The following is a 17,400-nucleotide window of genomic DNA, read 5'->3' on the forward strand; positions in this document are numbered from 1 at the left end:
TTTTAAGTTTAGACCTCCCAGTTCATCCTGTTTTGTTTTTCTCTTTCCGTCATATGTATCTATAGCAGGTCTTCTCGCCGTCCTCCGTCAATGGCCTCCATTCATCACCCTAAAATTATCACTTGCTTACTGTACATCACAGTGACCTCACTGACAGTGATGAAATGTTACGCTTGGATTTACTTTGAGAGCTTTTGAGGTGACCACAGATGGAGTTCAGGATGTGGCCTTGTTCTAAACGGGGTTGAATGAAGCTTATTGAAATATTTTGAAACGTTAAATCCTCAAGGCTCACATTCAGCTCTTCACTAGAAATATGGGAAAAGTAAATAAATTCAGTATCATTGTTGATTTTTTTATTTGGATTGATTGGCAGTTGTAAAAAGGGTGTTGATTAATTCAAATAATAATTAATTAAGTTATTAAAAACACTAATAGTATAACTCATCAAATCCATGGAATAACACAAACGTAACTTTTTGAGAAATTGGGAATTATGTGATTAAAAAATTTATTAAATCAAAACTATCATATATTTTAGCATCTTCGAAGAAGTCACCCCTTGTCCCCCTCTTGTCGTTTTATCAAGCAGCTTTTTAAGATCCCACCATGAGATAAAAAAATGTCATCTTTAAAGGAATATTCCATTTTCTTAAAAGAAAAATCCAGATAATTTACTCACCACAATGTCATCCAAAATGTTGATGTCTTTCTTTGTTCAGTCGAAAAGAAACTATGCCTTTCGAGGAAAACATTGCAGGATTTTTCTCATTTTAATGGACTTTAATAGACACCAACATTTAATTCTTAACTCAACACTTAACAGTTTTTTTCAATGGAGTTTCAAAGGACTATAAACAATCCCAAACTAGGCATAAGGGTCTTATCTAGCAAAACGATTGTCATTTTTGACAAGAAAAATAAAAAATATCCACTTTTAAAGCACAACTTCTCGTTTTTTTTAAAGTCCATTAAAATGAGAAAAATCCTGCAATGTTTTCCTCAAAAAACGTAATTTCTTCTCGACTGAACAAAGAAAGACATCAACATTTTGGATGACATTGTGGTGAGTAAATTATCTGGATTTTTCTTTTAAGAAAATGGAATATTCCTTTTAATGGGCTTTTATTCATAGGTGGAGTTTGGGGAGGAGAAGGAGGGGCACTGCCCCCCCAAACTAGAGTCAATTATGATTTTGTCTTGAGTTATTAATTAAATAAAAAAATGATAATTCATTTTAATGGGTAGACTAATTAACTTAAGATTAAAATAGTTTTAATTCATACTTACCATATTTAAAAACCATGAAACGCATTTTCTCACTAATCTCAAAGTATTACAGTACTCTGATATTGTTTGCCAATAGGTTATTATGTAGTCCAAGTCGACCATTAAAGAAAATATATATTTTTTGGATAAAGATATTGTTTTCTAATAAAAGAAATTACAATGTTTGCACATACATTTTTTTGTTGACATAAGTAATTTCAAACATTTAGGCATACACCTTCAAATGAAAAGATTTTAGTCAAGCATTTCTAAACTTTTGAAATGTATAAATGTCCAACCTCAAGCATTAATCATAGTCTTTTACTTTACTTAATTTTGTATGTAATTTTTGTTTTACAGATCTACAATGAGATGATAAGAGACTTACTGAATCCATCTTCTGGATTCTTGGATCTTAGAGAGGATTCAAAGGGAGAGATACAGGTCGCTGGAATAACAGAGGTCTCTACTATCAATGCACGAGAGGTTAGTTATACATTATTGAATCCCGTCTAAAATACCTAGGGGAAAGTTTAAAATAATATTTACAGTAAGTGCAAATAGCATTTTTGTTGGCGAACACTATGCTCTGCCTACCAATGTTGTCAGACCAAAAAAGTTTTAAAAAGACGTATTGACATCAAAAGCTTTTGACGCAATGTCGCTAGTTCGAATCCGCTTTTTGCCAACCTTGCTCTTTTCCTTTTCCTATCACATATCACATTGAAAAGGTGTTTATTTTCAATAAAAATAATGAAAATGTTTGAAAAGTGGAAATAACGTGTTTTCATTAGGCGTAGGTTTAGGGGTCGTAGTAAGGAGGTCTTTTACTTGGGACAGGGCTTTTTTTTCTGACCGAAATCTATAAAGCTCCATGTTGAGTTTTTTCATTTTCTCAGATAATGGAGTTGTTAATGAAAGGAAACAAGCAGAGAACTCAAGAACCGACTGCAGCAAATCAGACGTCGTCTCGCTCTCACGCCGTACTGCAGGTGGCCGTGCGGCAACAGAGCCGATGTCGAGACATTTTGCAGGAGGTGCGGTTTGGACGGCTCTTCATGATCGATCTGGCGGGGTCTGAGCGTGCTTCACAGGTGTGTGTGTGAATTTGTACTTGAGATCATCAATTTCAGGTCTATTTATCATTTGGATACTCAAATAAACGTGCAGCAGGAGATCTGTCCATGCATTTGACAATCATTGATATTAAAGCTATCAATCTTCCTGCTTAAATGAAAGCTGGCACAGTCTGCTTGAAATATATTCGAAATCATAAATCAGTAAGTGACAAAAAAACAATTCAAGGGTAATTTAAGTATGACTCGTAAACATGAGAAAAATGACTTTTAAATTGAAAAAAGTATTGTTGGATGTAGATCGTTTTTTAAACCATTGTCATTGTCACAAGTCAAATTAGGTTTTTGTCATTCAAATAAATCATGAATAATATAAAACACCATTTCCCATTAAAGCATGAGACAACCATATATTCACCATGGAAACTGCAAAAAAAATGTTAACTACTCAGACACCCCATCATGGGTTTAAACATGCATGTGACACAAAAGCAGCAGATCAAGTTGTTTCTGCTTATGGGGTTATTGTTGCTCAGAAACAAGAGTGCTTATTTGTCCTCTATTGATGGGAAAGACAAGCCTGTTGTACAGCTCTTCAGCAAATGAGATGAGCAAGAGCTCCACCTGCTGGAGGTCTAACTCTTGTCTTTAATAGATACGTTTATAACACTTTACAGTAAGGTTGTGTTTGTCAAAGGGATAGTTCACCCAAAATGAAAATTCTGTCATCATTTACAGAATCAATAATTTATGTTGTTCTAAAACTGAGTTTTTTATTTTGATAAACACAAAAGAAAATATGTTGATAAATGATGGTTAGTACGTAACCATTGACTTCCATAGTAGGAAACAAATAATATGAAAGTATTGTGATAAATGATAAAGAAGATATTTTGATAAATGATGGTAAGCACGTAGTTGACGGTAATGATGATGACAGAATTTAAATTTTTAGGTGAACTATCCTTTTAACATTAGATAATGCATTAGCTAACAGTGGCGGCCGGTGACTTCTTTTATCAAAGGCGCTCGATGCGAATTCGTCACAACATGTGTGTAGCCCGTCATGTGTGTGGTTCCTAATTCAAAAGATGTGTTCTGCTCGTTGAGTGATCCTATGTGCATCACGTGTCTTGTCAAAATAAGTGCCTGCTGCAGACACGTCTAAAGGGTTGATGATAAAAGAGACGCACGCTCGCGTTTGCCAGATACTCACATAATCTCATGCGTAATCAGAGTTTACTGTTAAGGAAGTGTCTTGCGTGTATTTTGTGAACGTGAGTGTCTCTTTTATTATAAACAGTTTTGACGCTTGTGCAGCAGGCACTTATTTTGACAAAACACGTGATGCACATGGTTCACATGACACAACAAACACATATTTTGAAAACACAAGCAACACACATATTTTGAATATGCGCCCCTCGGATGAGCCGTCATGAGCCGCCACTGTTAGCTAACATGACAACACAGTCTCACGGGAAGTCGTGTTGTAGTAGCGAAAAATTTTGATTGGTTTGTTCGTGTTTGATGGCACGGGTTTCCGCTGTTTTTCGTGTCTCTGGAGGCGAGTGTCTTTTTCGTCCTTCCCATCACGAATTTCTATCAATGGCTGTTCGTGTCTGTGGCACGACTTTCTTTATCGTGTCATTTTATATTTTGTTTTCTCATCGTTGTTTTCCTATTTTTGAATCATTGTCGCTTGGGGTTAGGGTTAGATCCGGGGTTTGCGTTAGGATGTTATTTTTTGCATTGGTTTCTACATGTTTTTCGTCCACTTTTAAAACTATTCTCGCCTGGAGTTGGGGTTAGAGCTGGGGTTGGGGTTAGGAAGTCGCAGAAAGTGATTCTAACCCAAACCCCAAGCGACAATGGTCAAAAAATAGAAAACAACGATGAGAAAACAAAATATAAAATGACACGATAAAGAAAGTCGTGCCACAGACACGAACAGCCACCGACAGAAACTCGCGCTGGCAAGGACGAAAAAGACACTCGTCTCCAGAGACACGAAAAACAGCGGAAATTCGCGTCATCAAACACGAACAAACCAACCAAAATTCTCATCACTATAACACGACTTGCCGTGAGACTGGGTTGAACATGAACTAACAATGGACAATACTTTTACAGCATTTAAACTTATTTAATTTAGTTCCAGTTAATTTCAGCATTTACTAATACATTTCTTAAATAAAATAAAAGTTAACTTTTAGTTAATGCACAATGAACTAACCACTTGTATTGGTTGTAATCTGATAAAATTATAACTACTTCCCCTTGTCTTTCAGACACAGAACAGAGGTCAGCGGTTAAAAGAGGGCGCCCACATCAACAGATCTCTGCTCGCTCTGGGGAACTGCATTAATGCCTTGAGTGAAAAAAACGGCAACAAATACGTCAACTATAGAGACAGTAAACTTACTCGATTGCTTAAGGTACCACCAGACAGATTTGTGACATTTATACTTAAACGTTGAATTATTTGACACAGTCTTTAATTCCTCACAATTGCAAATGTGGTGTCTTTAGGATTCTCTGGGAGGAAACAGTAGGACGGTGATGATTGCCCACATAAGCCCCGCCTCTCTTGCCTTCGAAGACTCACGAAACACCCTGACCTACGCCGACCGTGCCAAAAGCATCCGCACACGGGTTAGTTCAGTGCACACAAACTCACACTGCTGTAATCTAAAGGCTTATGCTTGAATGTCTGAAATTAGTTTTCTATAAAAAATAACTATAAAAACATATTTAATAAAGATGGCTTTGACTAAATAGCCAATGAAATCCCATCCTAGATACAGTAGAAATTCCTTTATTACTATAAAGGATACCAGGGTGAGACTTCAAGAACTTGGGGATAATAAAAAGCCTTTTTCTATGCAATCATGTATTTATAATAGATATAGTATTATTTATCTGTCATAAATCACGTACAAAAGAGGCCAGAAATGTATTGTACGTCAAGCATAACTGTTAGCATAACTCTTTAGTGTAAAGTTAGGAAACCTGTTGTGTGCCATCTTTCGGTGCTATAAATCTGTCTCTGTCTGTCCAGGTTAAAAGAAACCTGTTGAACGTGTCTTATCACATCGCTCAGTACACCAGCATTATCTCGGACCTCCGTAGCGAGATTCAGCGACTAAAGAAAAAGATTGCGGATCAATCCAGCAGCAAGCAGAACCCAGACAGAACAGACATCCGACATGTGCAAGGTAAAATCCTACTTTTTTATAATGCTATTCCATATCGAGATAACTTTCTGTTATTTCCCTAATAGATTGTTATTCATTAAAAATCGCTTATTTATTCCTAGAGGTTAAAACTACAAAAGCCATCTTTCAAATATCATGTGCATGTTGCCATTTGCAAACCACAATGTTAAAGCTCACATACATGTAACACACACCGTTTTTGCCAGTCTAATGTTAATCTTTGTTACCTATAGAGTAGTATTTCATCCTTCATATGTCCTTTCGTGTAGTCAGATTATTAAAAGACAGAACAGCCATTCCGTTTTTTTATGGAAAAAGACAAACACTTGAAGGCGTACGGTTGGCAGAGCTAAAGAGTTATGAGTATGTGCAGCCTTTGAATACTAATTTAACAGCTGTGACATCGATGCAAATCAAACTTTAATAAAACCTTTTTTTTTTTAATATAACTGGCTTACAGTCCGATACAGCCTTACACATATGATCAGGATCAGATACTGAGTTAGTAATTGATCAACAGGAACAACAGCAGCAACGATTACAACAGGACGTCTCTATCTGGTAATAAATCCTTGTTTGTTTATCGCTATTTTAATAATAAAAATGCAACGTAAATCTTGATGTGTTTTTCTGCATTTGCCCATTTTTCGTGTTGTTTACATTACATGCACGTACGCGCCGACTGCAAAGAAAACATGTGAGATTTCGATTTACTTACGCCTGTGGTTGCGACTCCTAAACAGGGTTGGGACCGCTCCATCAGTTGTAAACAAGTGGCAAATCCGGCGTTAAACTGAGCATTGTTCATAAAAAAATCCTCTCTCCGAAATACAGCCAGGGAACAAATATAAATTACGTTGCTGTCTGGGAAAAATGAACTGCACTCACCGTTGTCTTAAGAAAGGGAAAGCTAAATACGTTTTTCTTCTCTTTACATCCAAAAACACACTTTTTTGTCGAACCATCTTGATAAAACAAAGTTGTCGTGTGCTGTGCAGTGATACCGGTGACTTCTACTCCACAGAGCAACGTTAATGCGCGTTCTCACTCTGACGTGCACGCGTGATTTTCCGGGTGGAAGGGCCCATAAAAGGAATATGGGGTCAATCAGCCATAACGGATACCCCGTTCAAAAAAAAAAACTTTCACAAACTTGTAGGATAAAGGAGGCGTAAGTTTAGCTTGAGGGTTACAACTCTTAAACTGTGTTAATAAGTCAGAATGCATGAAATAGCATTAACCCACCCCCCCTTTAATAAATATACTTAAGTGATGTAATCTCCCACCACAGATAGGAAAATGTGTGGCTTAGCAATACTGATTTCTGCTTTCCTTCAGCGGAGGTGCAGGCTCATTCATCTCAAAAGAGTCGAGCTGAGATGGACCAACTGCGTGAACAACTGATCGATGCGTTCAGACAGCAGATGGACATCAGAAAGCGACTTATGGAGCTGGACAACAGCAACATGGAGATCCAGATAGACACATCCAAACATCTGCTAACAATAGCAGAGTGAGTCTTTATTCACACACACACATAAACCCAAGCCTCATTTCATGTAATACTTACGGTATAGTACATATATTTTCTGTCTGTGTCCAGCTGGGAGCAGGAACGCTTTAGGAGAAGAAAGAAGTGGCAGGGAGAGAGGAGGAAGGAGAGTTTCAATAAAGACGAAAGCGAGAAAGACTCGGACTCACCTGAATCTTTGCCGGACAGCTCAGAGACACAAGAGGTGGCCATTGCCAGAGAAAACCTGGTTACTCTCATGGCCGAGCAGAAGAAAATACAAAAACAGAAGGTAATGCCTGTCAATAGCCACTAGAGGGAGTTGCAGTACTTCCCAGAAAAGTAAAGCACTAATAATAATAAAGGTTTAGATGTATTGACATCATAGCCCTCTTATCTTCTCAGGCTGGTATGGAGCAGCGTCTGGTTGAGCTGAGGGAGAAAGCTCGGCGTCTGGAGGAACTTCTTCCTCGCCGGGTGAGCTCAGAGGAACAGAGAGAGGTGCTGTGCCTTCTTTGTAAGGTCCATGAGCTGGAGATCGAGAACGCAGAGATGCAGTCCAGCGCTTTGCTCAAGGACAACGTGATCCGACAGAAGAACGTGGTAGTTCAGAGATTCGAACAGCACAGGAACCTTTGCCACGAGATCATCCAACAACAACGGCAGTTCATTGATGGTGAGTCATTCATTTGAATCAGAAATGATGTACGAATCTCAACCGGAGATGAATCAGACCTAACTGTTGCATGAATTTTAACAAATATTTTTTGTAATGGGCAACCGATTCAATAATCAGAAACAAAAATAGATTCACTTTTATCAATTCGAGTTATAATTCACACTTAGCATCACACAATTCCTAATTGTTATTATTTTATCTCAAGTAAATTTTCCAAAATACATAATAAAGTAATAAATAAAAAACACAAGGGAATGAGTAGTTGTGTTCCAACTTAGGGCTGTCAAAAGATTAATTTTGATTAATCTGATACAAAATAAAGTTTGTTTTTTCATAATATATGTTTGTGTAATTATTTTGTATAAATTCACACGCACGTGCATGTATGTATTTAAGAAACATTTACATGTATATGTACCGGTATTTGTTTGTTTGTTTGTTTATTTCGATTTTGATATATTTTATTTTATTTTATACAGTATATAAATAAATATATAAAAATACATTTTTCTTATTCTTAAACTTATACATGTATGTGTGTGTTTATATATGCATAATAATTACACACAAATATATTTTGTTTACCATTTTTTTGTTAAGATTAATCTTTTAACGACCATAATAAATAAATAAATAAATTATACTAAATTATATTATATAAATTATACTAAATTATTAATGAGATAACTCTGATTTTGTCAAAACATATCTATCATTATGTTATTATTTTGTTTTATGGGCGCCGAGTTATCTCGTTTTACAAAGAAACTCTTCATATATATTATGGTTGTCAAACGATTGATCTTAACAAAAAAGTATATATAATATATGCATAAAATTTTTCTTAAGTTTATACATGCATGTGTATATTTATATATACATAATAGTTACACACAATAAATACACAAATATATTATGCACAAACTTTTATTTTGTATGCGATTATTCCCATTTAATCTTTTGACAGCACTAAATATTAATTCGTTTTTGATAGATTTGATAGATTTCATTATATATATTAAAAAAATGCATTAAGAAATTTTTTCTTAAATGTATACACATATATGTGTATTCATATACGTTATACATAATAATTACACACAAATATATTATACAAACACAAACCTTTATTTTGTATGCGATAACCACAATTAATCTTTTAACAGCCCTATTAACATTTAGCGTACATATTTGTTTTCAGGTTATAAGAAGCTTTGTGAAGGTGATATATTTTGATGTTGTTGTAGATCACAGTCTCTTGGTCCCTCCACACCTTCAAGAGCTTTATGAGATGTATATGAAGGAAATGGATGAGAAGAACTTGGACAGAGTCGTGGCCTTGGATAAATTCACCATTCGTACCCTCAAGGTACTTTAAAAAAAAACAGCTTCCCAGAGGATTTTAAAGCAAAGTCCTAGGCGGCCATGTTTGCAAAGCCTCCAGGCAGTTATTTCAGTCTAAAGGCATATCTACTTTAATGGGGAAAGACAGATATCTCTTAAATCTAGACTAACAATTAACCCTTACATTAGCTGTACCAAAACATTTGTTTCTTAAGCTCAAATTGCACTTAATAAATACCTTTTATAGGTTTAGTTTTTGTAGAGAATCCCTATAGAGTCTTTATTGATTGATGATTGGTTCTTTTAACTGGAAGGCGGGACTTTTGTCACCAGAGTAGCCCCATATTAAGCCTCCCATTGTCTTTTATCTTGTTATATCAAAAATTTTTGCTTAGAGTCAAATTGTATTTTATCCTGACTTTATTTTCTAAATGCACAATTCTAGATTCTGCATTAGTGTGCATTATTTTAGCAAAATTTGCATTTTATTGTACAAAGCTCACATTTGAAAATTCAATCATCTTTGATGGCCAAAACCTCTTTATTCCCATTAAAGGGCACATATCATGCAAAATCCACTTTTACAAGGTGTTTGGACATAAATGTGTGTTGGCAGTGTGTGAACACAACCACCCTACAATGAAAAAAAAAACAAAGCAGTCTCATTACTTGCTGTTTTAAATGTCTTTTGTTAATGTGACGACACACTGTTTAAGCCCCGCCCCCACGGCCACTGACTGACTGGTTACTTGTACTCAAAAACAAAATGTGTTTGTTTGCACACTGTAGCTCTAATGTAGCTTAGGATACTATTGCCTCAAACTGCATTCACATGAATCAGATCTATTTTTTAACAGAAAGGACTCTCGCCCAAATAGGGGCATTTTGGACATGCTAAAATAAATGATTTGTGGGGTATTTTACACCCATAGTAATTGTACATAGTACATGTGTGATAATAGGAAATGCTGTTTTATCTAAATGAATGAAACGATTAACAGTACATTTATCCCCTGTGGTCGTGAACATGTTCACACATTATCTGACATATGTCTGTTTAGGAGGGTTCCCTGCCCAAAATCACTCTCCCCAGCAGAGGTCGTGATCCTCTACAGGAGATGGATTCAGATCAGGAGAGCGTTCGCACTTTGGGCTCAGATAACAGACAAGGTCGAACCAAAGTGAGGAGACACACGCTCCCTCCAATACTCCCAGAGTCTGATGGGTAAGATGTCTCTCTCTATTTCTCGCTTTCTCTCTCTCTATTTGTGAAGTATGATGCCAAATATTCATCTTTTTGTATTTAATATTCCAAAATTATTTTAGCTTTTCCATCTGTCTTGCATATTGACAGTGGACTTTTAAAAAAGTATTTGAAAAACACCTAACTTAGGGAAAAAATGAAAAAAATATTGGTGGAAAAAAAGAAAAAAAATATATTGATGTTTTTAATTTTATCTGTTTAATACAGGGACAGTAATCGAGTATTTAAGAGCAGTCACAAACAGATGAAGAGCTCTGAAGTTATGACTCCACCACCAATTCACATCAATGGCTTGGGCAACAGAGAGGTGAGATTCTGAAATTTGTTTTAGTTTTTTCTTCTTATTATTTAAAAAACTATTGCCATTACAATTTAATCAAACCCAGTGGTTTGGTTGTCCATATTTGACCCAGCCATGGGTTGAAACAATCCAGTAATTTTTTATGGGGAACACCCATTAATGAAAAAAGAGAGGTCCCGCACACTATCCACTTGCAAAAATAGAAGGGTTTATTGCTTTGTTGCAACGCTTCGATCTCTCGATCTTCTTCAGGCATCAAACATATGTCTTCATATACATCAATATATGTTTGATGCCTGAAGAAGATCGAGAGATCGAAACCTTGCATTAAAGCAATAAACCCTTCTATTTTTGCAAGTGGATAGTGTGCGGGACCTCTCTTTTTTCATTTGTCGATACTTGGACTTTCGTGTCCTGTTCTCCTCATACACAGGTGTGTGACGTTTATGTGATTGAACACCCATTAATAAAATGTTTACCTTGAATGCAAGTCGCTTTGGATAAACGCATCCATCAAAAGCATAAATGTAAATGTCATGTGAAAGAGAACAAATTTGGCTACTGTTTAATACATTTTCATGCATTGTCTTTGACCAAGTGATGTAAGTACTTCTATGTCTAATGCCCCCTCTGTCTGTACTGTATCTCTACAGCTGTTACCATCTGTCCTGGATGATACATTGAGATACAGTCATCTCAGTCACAGTATGAGCAGTCATCTGGATTCTTCACCTGACAGCAGTGACGCACCACTGACACCCAAAGGTAAGAGTTCATCATCAATGGCATATAACCTTTCATATTTATTACAAAGCTCTCTTTAACATGGATTCTCAATTTTTCCACTTTTCACCCCAACACTATTTAAAGGCATCCCCTCTCACATTTTCAACCAAATAAAATATTCATAACTAAACAGGCATAACTAGGCAGAAGTATATTTGTTACAGACTATGAAATTGTTTAAGCTTATTTTACTGCTTGTTATTTATATAGTGTGTTTCATGATTTAACATTATTGCAAGTAGCTTTATAGTTAATACATTTGTGATCCTGTCTGTGAAATCCAGGCTAAAGTCTCATATTGATGAGATTAGGAGCATCATTCAATGTTTGATTTCATATTGATTTCAATCTTTGGCATGACTTTCAACATTAAAGATATTGAGGTTATACAGTATTTTAACAGCATTTACATGTAAGAAGCACAAAATGACTTTAGAGACTAGGTCAGATATTAGAATAATTTAATAAGTAAGGGATAATGTAGAGGCAGCCGGTAGTTATCGGGAAATAAGCCCCGACAGTGTGATCAGGCTACTTGCGAAAAAAACTGGACATGAATATGAATTTGAAACATTTTATTGGCATATTTGTTTTATATTAACATTTTTATCCTTCCGCAAAACTTTTCACAGATGCATAAAATGATCGTAATACCTTATTCCTCTGCTTCATACTTGTCTGTCTCCATTTTTTTCTCTTTTAGCCAGTCTTTGAGAAGTTTTAATGCCCATTCTGTATTTTTTTGTGTGTTGGCTTCGTAGCTGTGCTCTATTTTGTCAAGTTCAGTCTCTGTGTCTTGTCGTTTTTCGTTCTTCTATACACTGTTTAAATGTTTTGTTTTTTCCGTACATGTTAAAATTTATTTTCCATTCTTAATTGTGGTTGTCCAGTGTTTGTCACAAGATGGCGCCAAACAGTAATCTTTGTTGGCGCGGAGGGATTTTAAACATACAAGTAGTACCGGCTATGCATTATTACTTTGGAGCGGTTATTATTTGAAAAGAACGAACCTGCAAATGTCTCAACTGACCAATCAGAACCGAGCATTCCAGAGAGCCGTGTAATAATATATTATATTATATAGATGGTTTCATCGGACGCACGTGATACACGTCTGGATCCGAACTTTACTTCCGGTTTTGTTTTTTTAATGGTCTGACTAGTTGCTAAACTGATCTCTTGAACAAATTCCTCATCGAAAATAACAAATATTTTGGTTTCCAAGGTAATCTATGTTTTGTTTTTTTGCTTGTTATATGAATAAACTACGTTTAAAGTACTTTGTTGTTATTTATTATTAGCGGAGTTTACCGGAAGTTGCGCGCGGACCGCGACATCGGCTTGTTTATGTTGTTACTGCTGAAACTGTCTATAATGATGTAATAAGATGGGAGAGACAAAAGCAAAAACCCAAAATGATATAAAATACATACTGTAGGATACAATAATAAAACGTATACTGTAGGTATAATTTGCTTTTTCATAATATGAACATTTGCAATACTAAATGTGATCTGTATTGAAAACGTGACTATTTGCAATGTTATCCTTTAAAAGGTTCCCAGACTATAAAGACTTGTATAAATGTAATACTTTATATTTACCTTCAAGTACTAAAATGAATTTATAGAAAGACACAAAAATATTTTAATTATTTCAAAAAATATGGAAATATTACTACAGTTTACTATAGTAAATAATATGGTATTTCATGTGAGATTTTTTTAATTCTTACTCAAACATTCTTACCTCTCAGAACACTTTTATTTAGATTTTCTTTCATTAGTATGTTTTCTGTATTATTCTTAAAGGGACATTCCACTTTTTTTGAAAGTATGCTAATTTTCCAGCTCCCCTAGAGTTAAACATTAGATTTTTAAAATTTTGGAATCCATTCAGCTGATCTCCGGGTCTGGCGCTACCACTTTTAGCATAGCTTAGCGTAATCTATTGAATCTGATTAGACCATTAGCATTGCGGTAAAAAATAACCAAAGAGTTCGGATTTTTTTAGTTAAAACATGACTGGCATAATAATCAAGGACTTTGCTGCCTTAACATGGCTGCAGGAGGCGCAATAATATTACGCAGCAGCCAAAAATAGTCCCCTTAGTAACTCTAAATAGCAGAGGACTATTTTCGGGCAGTCCGTAATATCACTACGCCTGCTGCAGCCATGTTACAGCAGCAAAGTCCTTGATTATTACGCCAGAATAAGAGTATAGTTCCTAGTCATATCTGCTTAGAAAATCGCAACTTTAAATTTTCTGTCAGTCTTAGTACACGATGTTACTACAGAATATTCAAGTTTTAAAAAGGAAAAATATCGAAACTCTTTGGTTATTTTTTAGCACGATGCTAATGGTCTAATTAGATTCGATGGATTGTGCTAAGCTATGCTAAAAGTGCTAGCGCCCGACCCGGGGATCGGCTGGATGGATTCCAAATTTTAACTTTAGGGGAGCTGGAAAATGAGTATATTTTTTTAAAATGGAGTGTCCATTTATGTTACTTTCTGTGAAAAGACTGAATAGAACACCTAACGTTGTATTTTTAATGAAATGCGGACTAAATGCCGCCACCTGCTGTCTGTATGCATTTATAAATCTCATCTTATGCTTCACATAATTTTATAATTTACTTATTGAAGACTTATTTATCACGTTTACCTCACTGTAGCATTATATATATAAGAATGATGTTATGTATAGTGTAAGGTGACCAGACGTCCCCGTTTTCCGGGGACAGTCCCGTTTTTTGGTGTTCTGTCCCCGACTGAAGCTGTCCCCGGAAATGTCCCCGTTTTACAGCATGCCCAAAACAACCAGCAATTACACTGATAAACCCGATCAACATAGCGTTTGTAGTACCATACTGGAGCAATCATGTAATGATTATTTTCACCAGCAGAGGGGGCCGCAAGCTACTGATTACTTGCGCACCCCACTGATTTAGCGATGTAGAATTTACAACGAGACACATGAGAAAGCATCATTATCATCACTCAAGTTATCATAAGATATGAAAACAGTTAAAGTTGTGGGGGTTTAAGGTACTAACTACTCATGTTAAATTAAAATAATAAACCAATGAAGTGAACTGATCACAGTATGTTACGGAGCATTTGTTTTGGGTAGGCTAAATATGTGTACATTTTGCATTATTCCTTCTGTTCTTCACGTTTACAATGTTATGAAATCAGCTGAAGTAGTACCAGAAGTCATTTTTGATGAGGTATGTCTCTTGTGTAAAAAACGGGAGAAAATAGATTTTTAGGCTACAGAAATTGTTCAATTAATTGAATTAGAAACAATGCAAAAATGACTTTCTTATTAGTATTTTTCTCTTGTTTTCAGTACAAATACAAAAAAAATCTTAAGTCAAGATGCATTTTCTTGATGGGCAAAAAGACCTAAGAATATAAGTCTATTTTTTAGACCAAAATATCAAATTTGTGCTTAAAACAAGCAAAAAAAATCTACCACTACTTAATTAAAGAAAAATATTTTTGTATGTTTTAAGCACAAATTCACTTAAATGTATTTATTTTTTTTGTCTTTAAGCTAGATTTTTCTTAGGGGATTTTGCTTATCAAGAAAATGCATCTTGTTTTAAGATTTTTTAGATATTTGTATTGAAAATAAGAAAAAATTCTATTAAGTAAGAAGAAATTCATTTTTTGCAGTGAACCCACAACAATAAAAAAGAAAACTTAAAAAAAAAAATTTGTCCCCATTTTTTAATTTATAGATAACAACAAATGAGATTTTAATGATATTTTCACCATTTAACTAGAAAATGTCCCCGGTTTTCATTTAAAAAATCTGGTCACCTTAGTATAGTGATAAAAAAGAAAATAGCATTTTTTAAATAAAACTATGACATTGTACAGTTCTTTTCACGTCCATATTGCCAATCCCATTGTTAATCTATTAAACCATACATGTGTTTATAACCCGGGTATACCTTTTAAATCTCACCAGAGAGACAGCAGATTCTGAGGGGTGTGCAGAACATTGCGGTCAAGGCTGCCCGACGCCGCTCGAAGGTCCTGGAATTAGATGCCCTCCGATTACCCCCACCGCCCTCTCCCCTGGACCCCAAAAAGCACAAGAGTAATCTGTCTCTGAGCGATGCGCCCCCTAAAGGCCCACCGCTGCGACGCGGGAGACAGCCCAGCCCAGAGCTGCGTCATGCCACCTCTGATGACAACCTGTCCAGCAGCACGGGTGACGGCCACGCCCCCAACAGCACGTGGACGCGGCCGCGGAACCGTCAAGCCGTAAAGAACGCCGCCCCGCGGGAGCAGGACTTCGAGGGTCGCAGGCGCAAGAGGAGATCTCGATCATTTGAGGTTACAGGACAAGCAGTGAGTTTTGAAATTAAAGATAAAAAAAGTAAAATAAAATGTCTTTGGAATGAAATACACATATACATTTTTTATCTGTGAATACCCATCTGAATTTTTTTTGTGATTTACATTTTTATATACAATATCAAAACAAACTTTCAATTTTCTCAACCGTCCAGTTGTCTCAGGCGAAGATCACCAACCAACGATTTCGACCCCTGGACAGCACATCTGATCCCCATCTACACATCAACGGTCAACCACCGGCCCCCCTCCTGCGTCCCCAACACAGAGCTCAACTTACAAAAGGTCGACCCTCCCACAACATCCACCAAACAGGTCCGAATTCAAGCAGTTTAAGTTCTTATCCGAGGTATGTTCCTATAAACAACTTTGGTGATCAGTGTCCTGCTTTTGTTTAAACTCTACAGGATCAACAGCGGATGTTACTTCCACCAACTTGCCCTCCCATCTCCTTAAACGTGGACCCCAAACCAGGCAACTTCAGCCTCTGCTGTACGTCACCACCACTGGGACAGGTGCACAGCGTACCCGCAAGCACTGATGGCATTCAGGCTTTTCTGCATAGACTTTTTGTCCTGACCAAGCACTAGCACGATGGATCCCCTTAAAAATTATTTTATTGAGACCAAGTGGAAGGTTTCTTTCTTTGATCCGAATGGAGGAGCTGTACCATTAGTTAAAACTTTTTGACTTTGAAATCTGTACCTTGTGCTGATCACAAGTAAACCAGATTGAAAAAGAGGACCCGTACCGTGTCGTATGACCAGCTTATATCCTTAGAGATTTTGCTTAAATGCTTGTAGCTTTTTTCTGACTTGCGATGTCAGCTTATTTTTTATTTATTGGCCATTGTAATTGGCAAAGATTGCCATGAATTCAGCAGCCTTGCTTTATGTTAAAACTATATTCCCTTAATGATATGCAAAAAATTCCAGAGCTAAATCGACAGGGGATAAGTCCTGCCTCAAAATGCCTTTTGGTTAATTATTTATATCTGGACGTAAGCTTATGAAAACGATTAAACAATTCGTAAGAATGTTGTTGTTTCTTTTGAAGTAAAACAGAGATGTTTGTTTATGTAATTGGAGTCACACCCGTCACCTTCCATAGGGAACAATATATATTTCACAGCTACTGTATACTGTGAATGCATTGCTCCCTCAGGCCTGGCATCAATGAATGTACTGTCGTATTACTCATAAATCATATTTCTGTCTTCTGCGAATGTGTTTCTGATGATGCACAATGCTCCATTTCTGATGTCATTTTGTGTTTACTGGGAAGAATCGATGTTATTTTGCCTTCACTGTTATTTGGGTTTCGGCGTTTTCCTTAAAAATCCTTATGGGTTTGTGTTAGTTTTTAGTACCAGATGAGGTGGCATGTTTAATGTAGTCGAGACCCTCAATGGATTGTTTTTAAATCTAAAAGAAAAAAAATACTGCTGCCTTCACTTAAATGTACTTAAAAATGTTCAAAGTTTCTGTATTTTTTTCATAATTATACATGCATAGACACTTTTTCTACTCTTAATTTTTTACCTTTTTTGTAACCAAAATAAATTTGATCGGCAAAGTGA

At 36.0% G+C, this 17,400-nt stretch overlaps 1 protein-coding gene across 1 annotated transcript in view; it reads left to right on the forward strand.

Annotated features, from left to right (window-relative positions):
- The window catches only part of kif19 (kinesin family member 19), a 66,868-nt gene extending 49,468 nt beyond the window's left edge, over positions 1-17,400 (forward strand). Inside the window, exons 6-20 of the mRNA XM_055175895.2 lie at positions 1,630-1,755; positions 2,169-2,363; positions 4,637-4,783; positions 4,878-5,000; positions 5,407-5,563; positions 6,902-7,076; positions 7,167-7,365; positions 7,479-7,749; positions 9,000-9,121; positions 10,158-10,321; positions 10,568-10,667; positions 11,315-11,426; positions 15,430-15,815; positions 15,977-16,136; positions 16,229-17,400. Of these exons, the coding sequence (XP_055031870.1) occupies positions 1,630-1,755; positions 2,169-2,363; positions 4,637-4,783; positions 4,878-5,000; positions 5,407-5,563; positions 6,902-7,076; positions 7,167-7,365; positions 7,479-7,749; positions 9,000-9,121; positions 10,158-10,321; positions 10,568-10,667; positions 11,315-11,426; positions 15,430-15,815; positions 15,977-16,136; positions 16,229-16,362 (2,571 nt within the window). The 3' untranslated portion in view covers positions 16,363-17,400. The remainder of the gene's footprint in view (positions 1-1,629; positions 1,756-2,168; positions 2,364-4,636; positions 4,784-4,877; positions 5,001-5,406; positions 5,564-6,901; positions 7,077-7,166; positions 7,366-7,478; positions 7,750-8,999; positions 9,122-10,157; positions 10,322-10,567; positions 10,668-11,314; positions 11,427-15,429; positions 15,816-15,976; positions 16,137-16,228) is intronic.

The sequence above is a fragment of the Misgurnus anguillicaudatus genome, chromosome 4 (assembly GCF_027580225.2).
Source record: "Misgurnus anguillicaudatus chromosome 4, ASM2758022v2, whole genome shotgun sequence".
In the NCBI taxonomy this organism is placed as follows: Eukaryota; Metazoa; Chordata; class Actinopteri; order Cypriniformes; family Cobitidae; genus Misgurnus; species Misgurnus anguillicaudatus.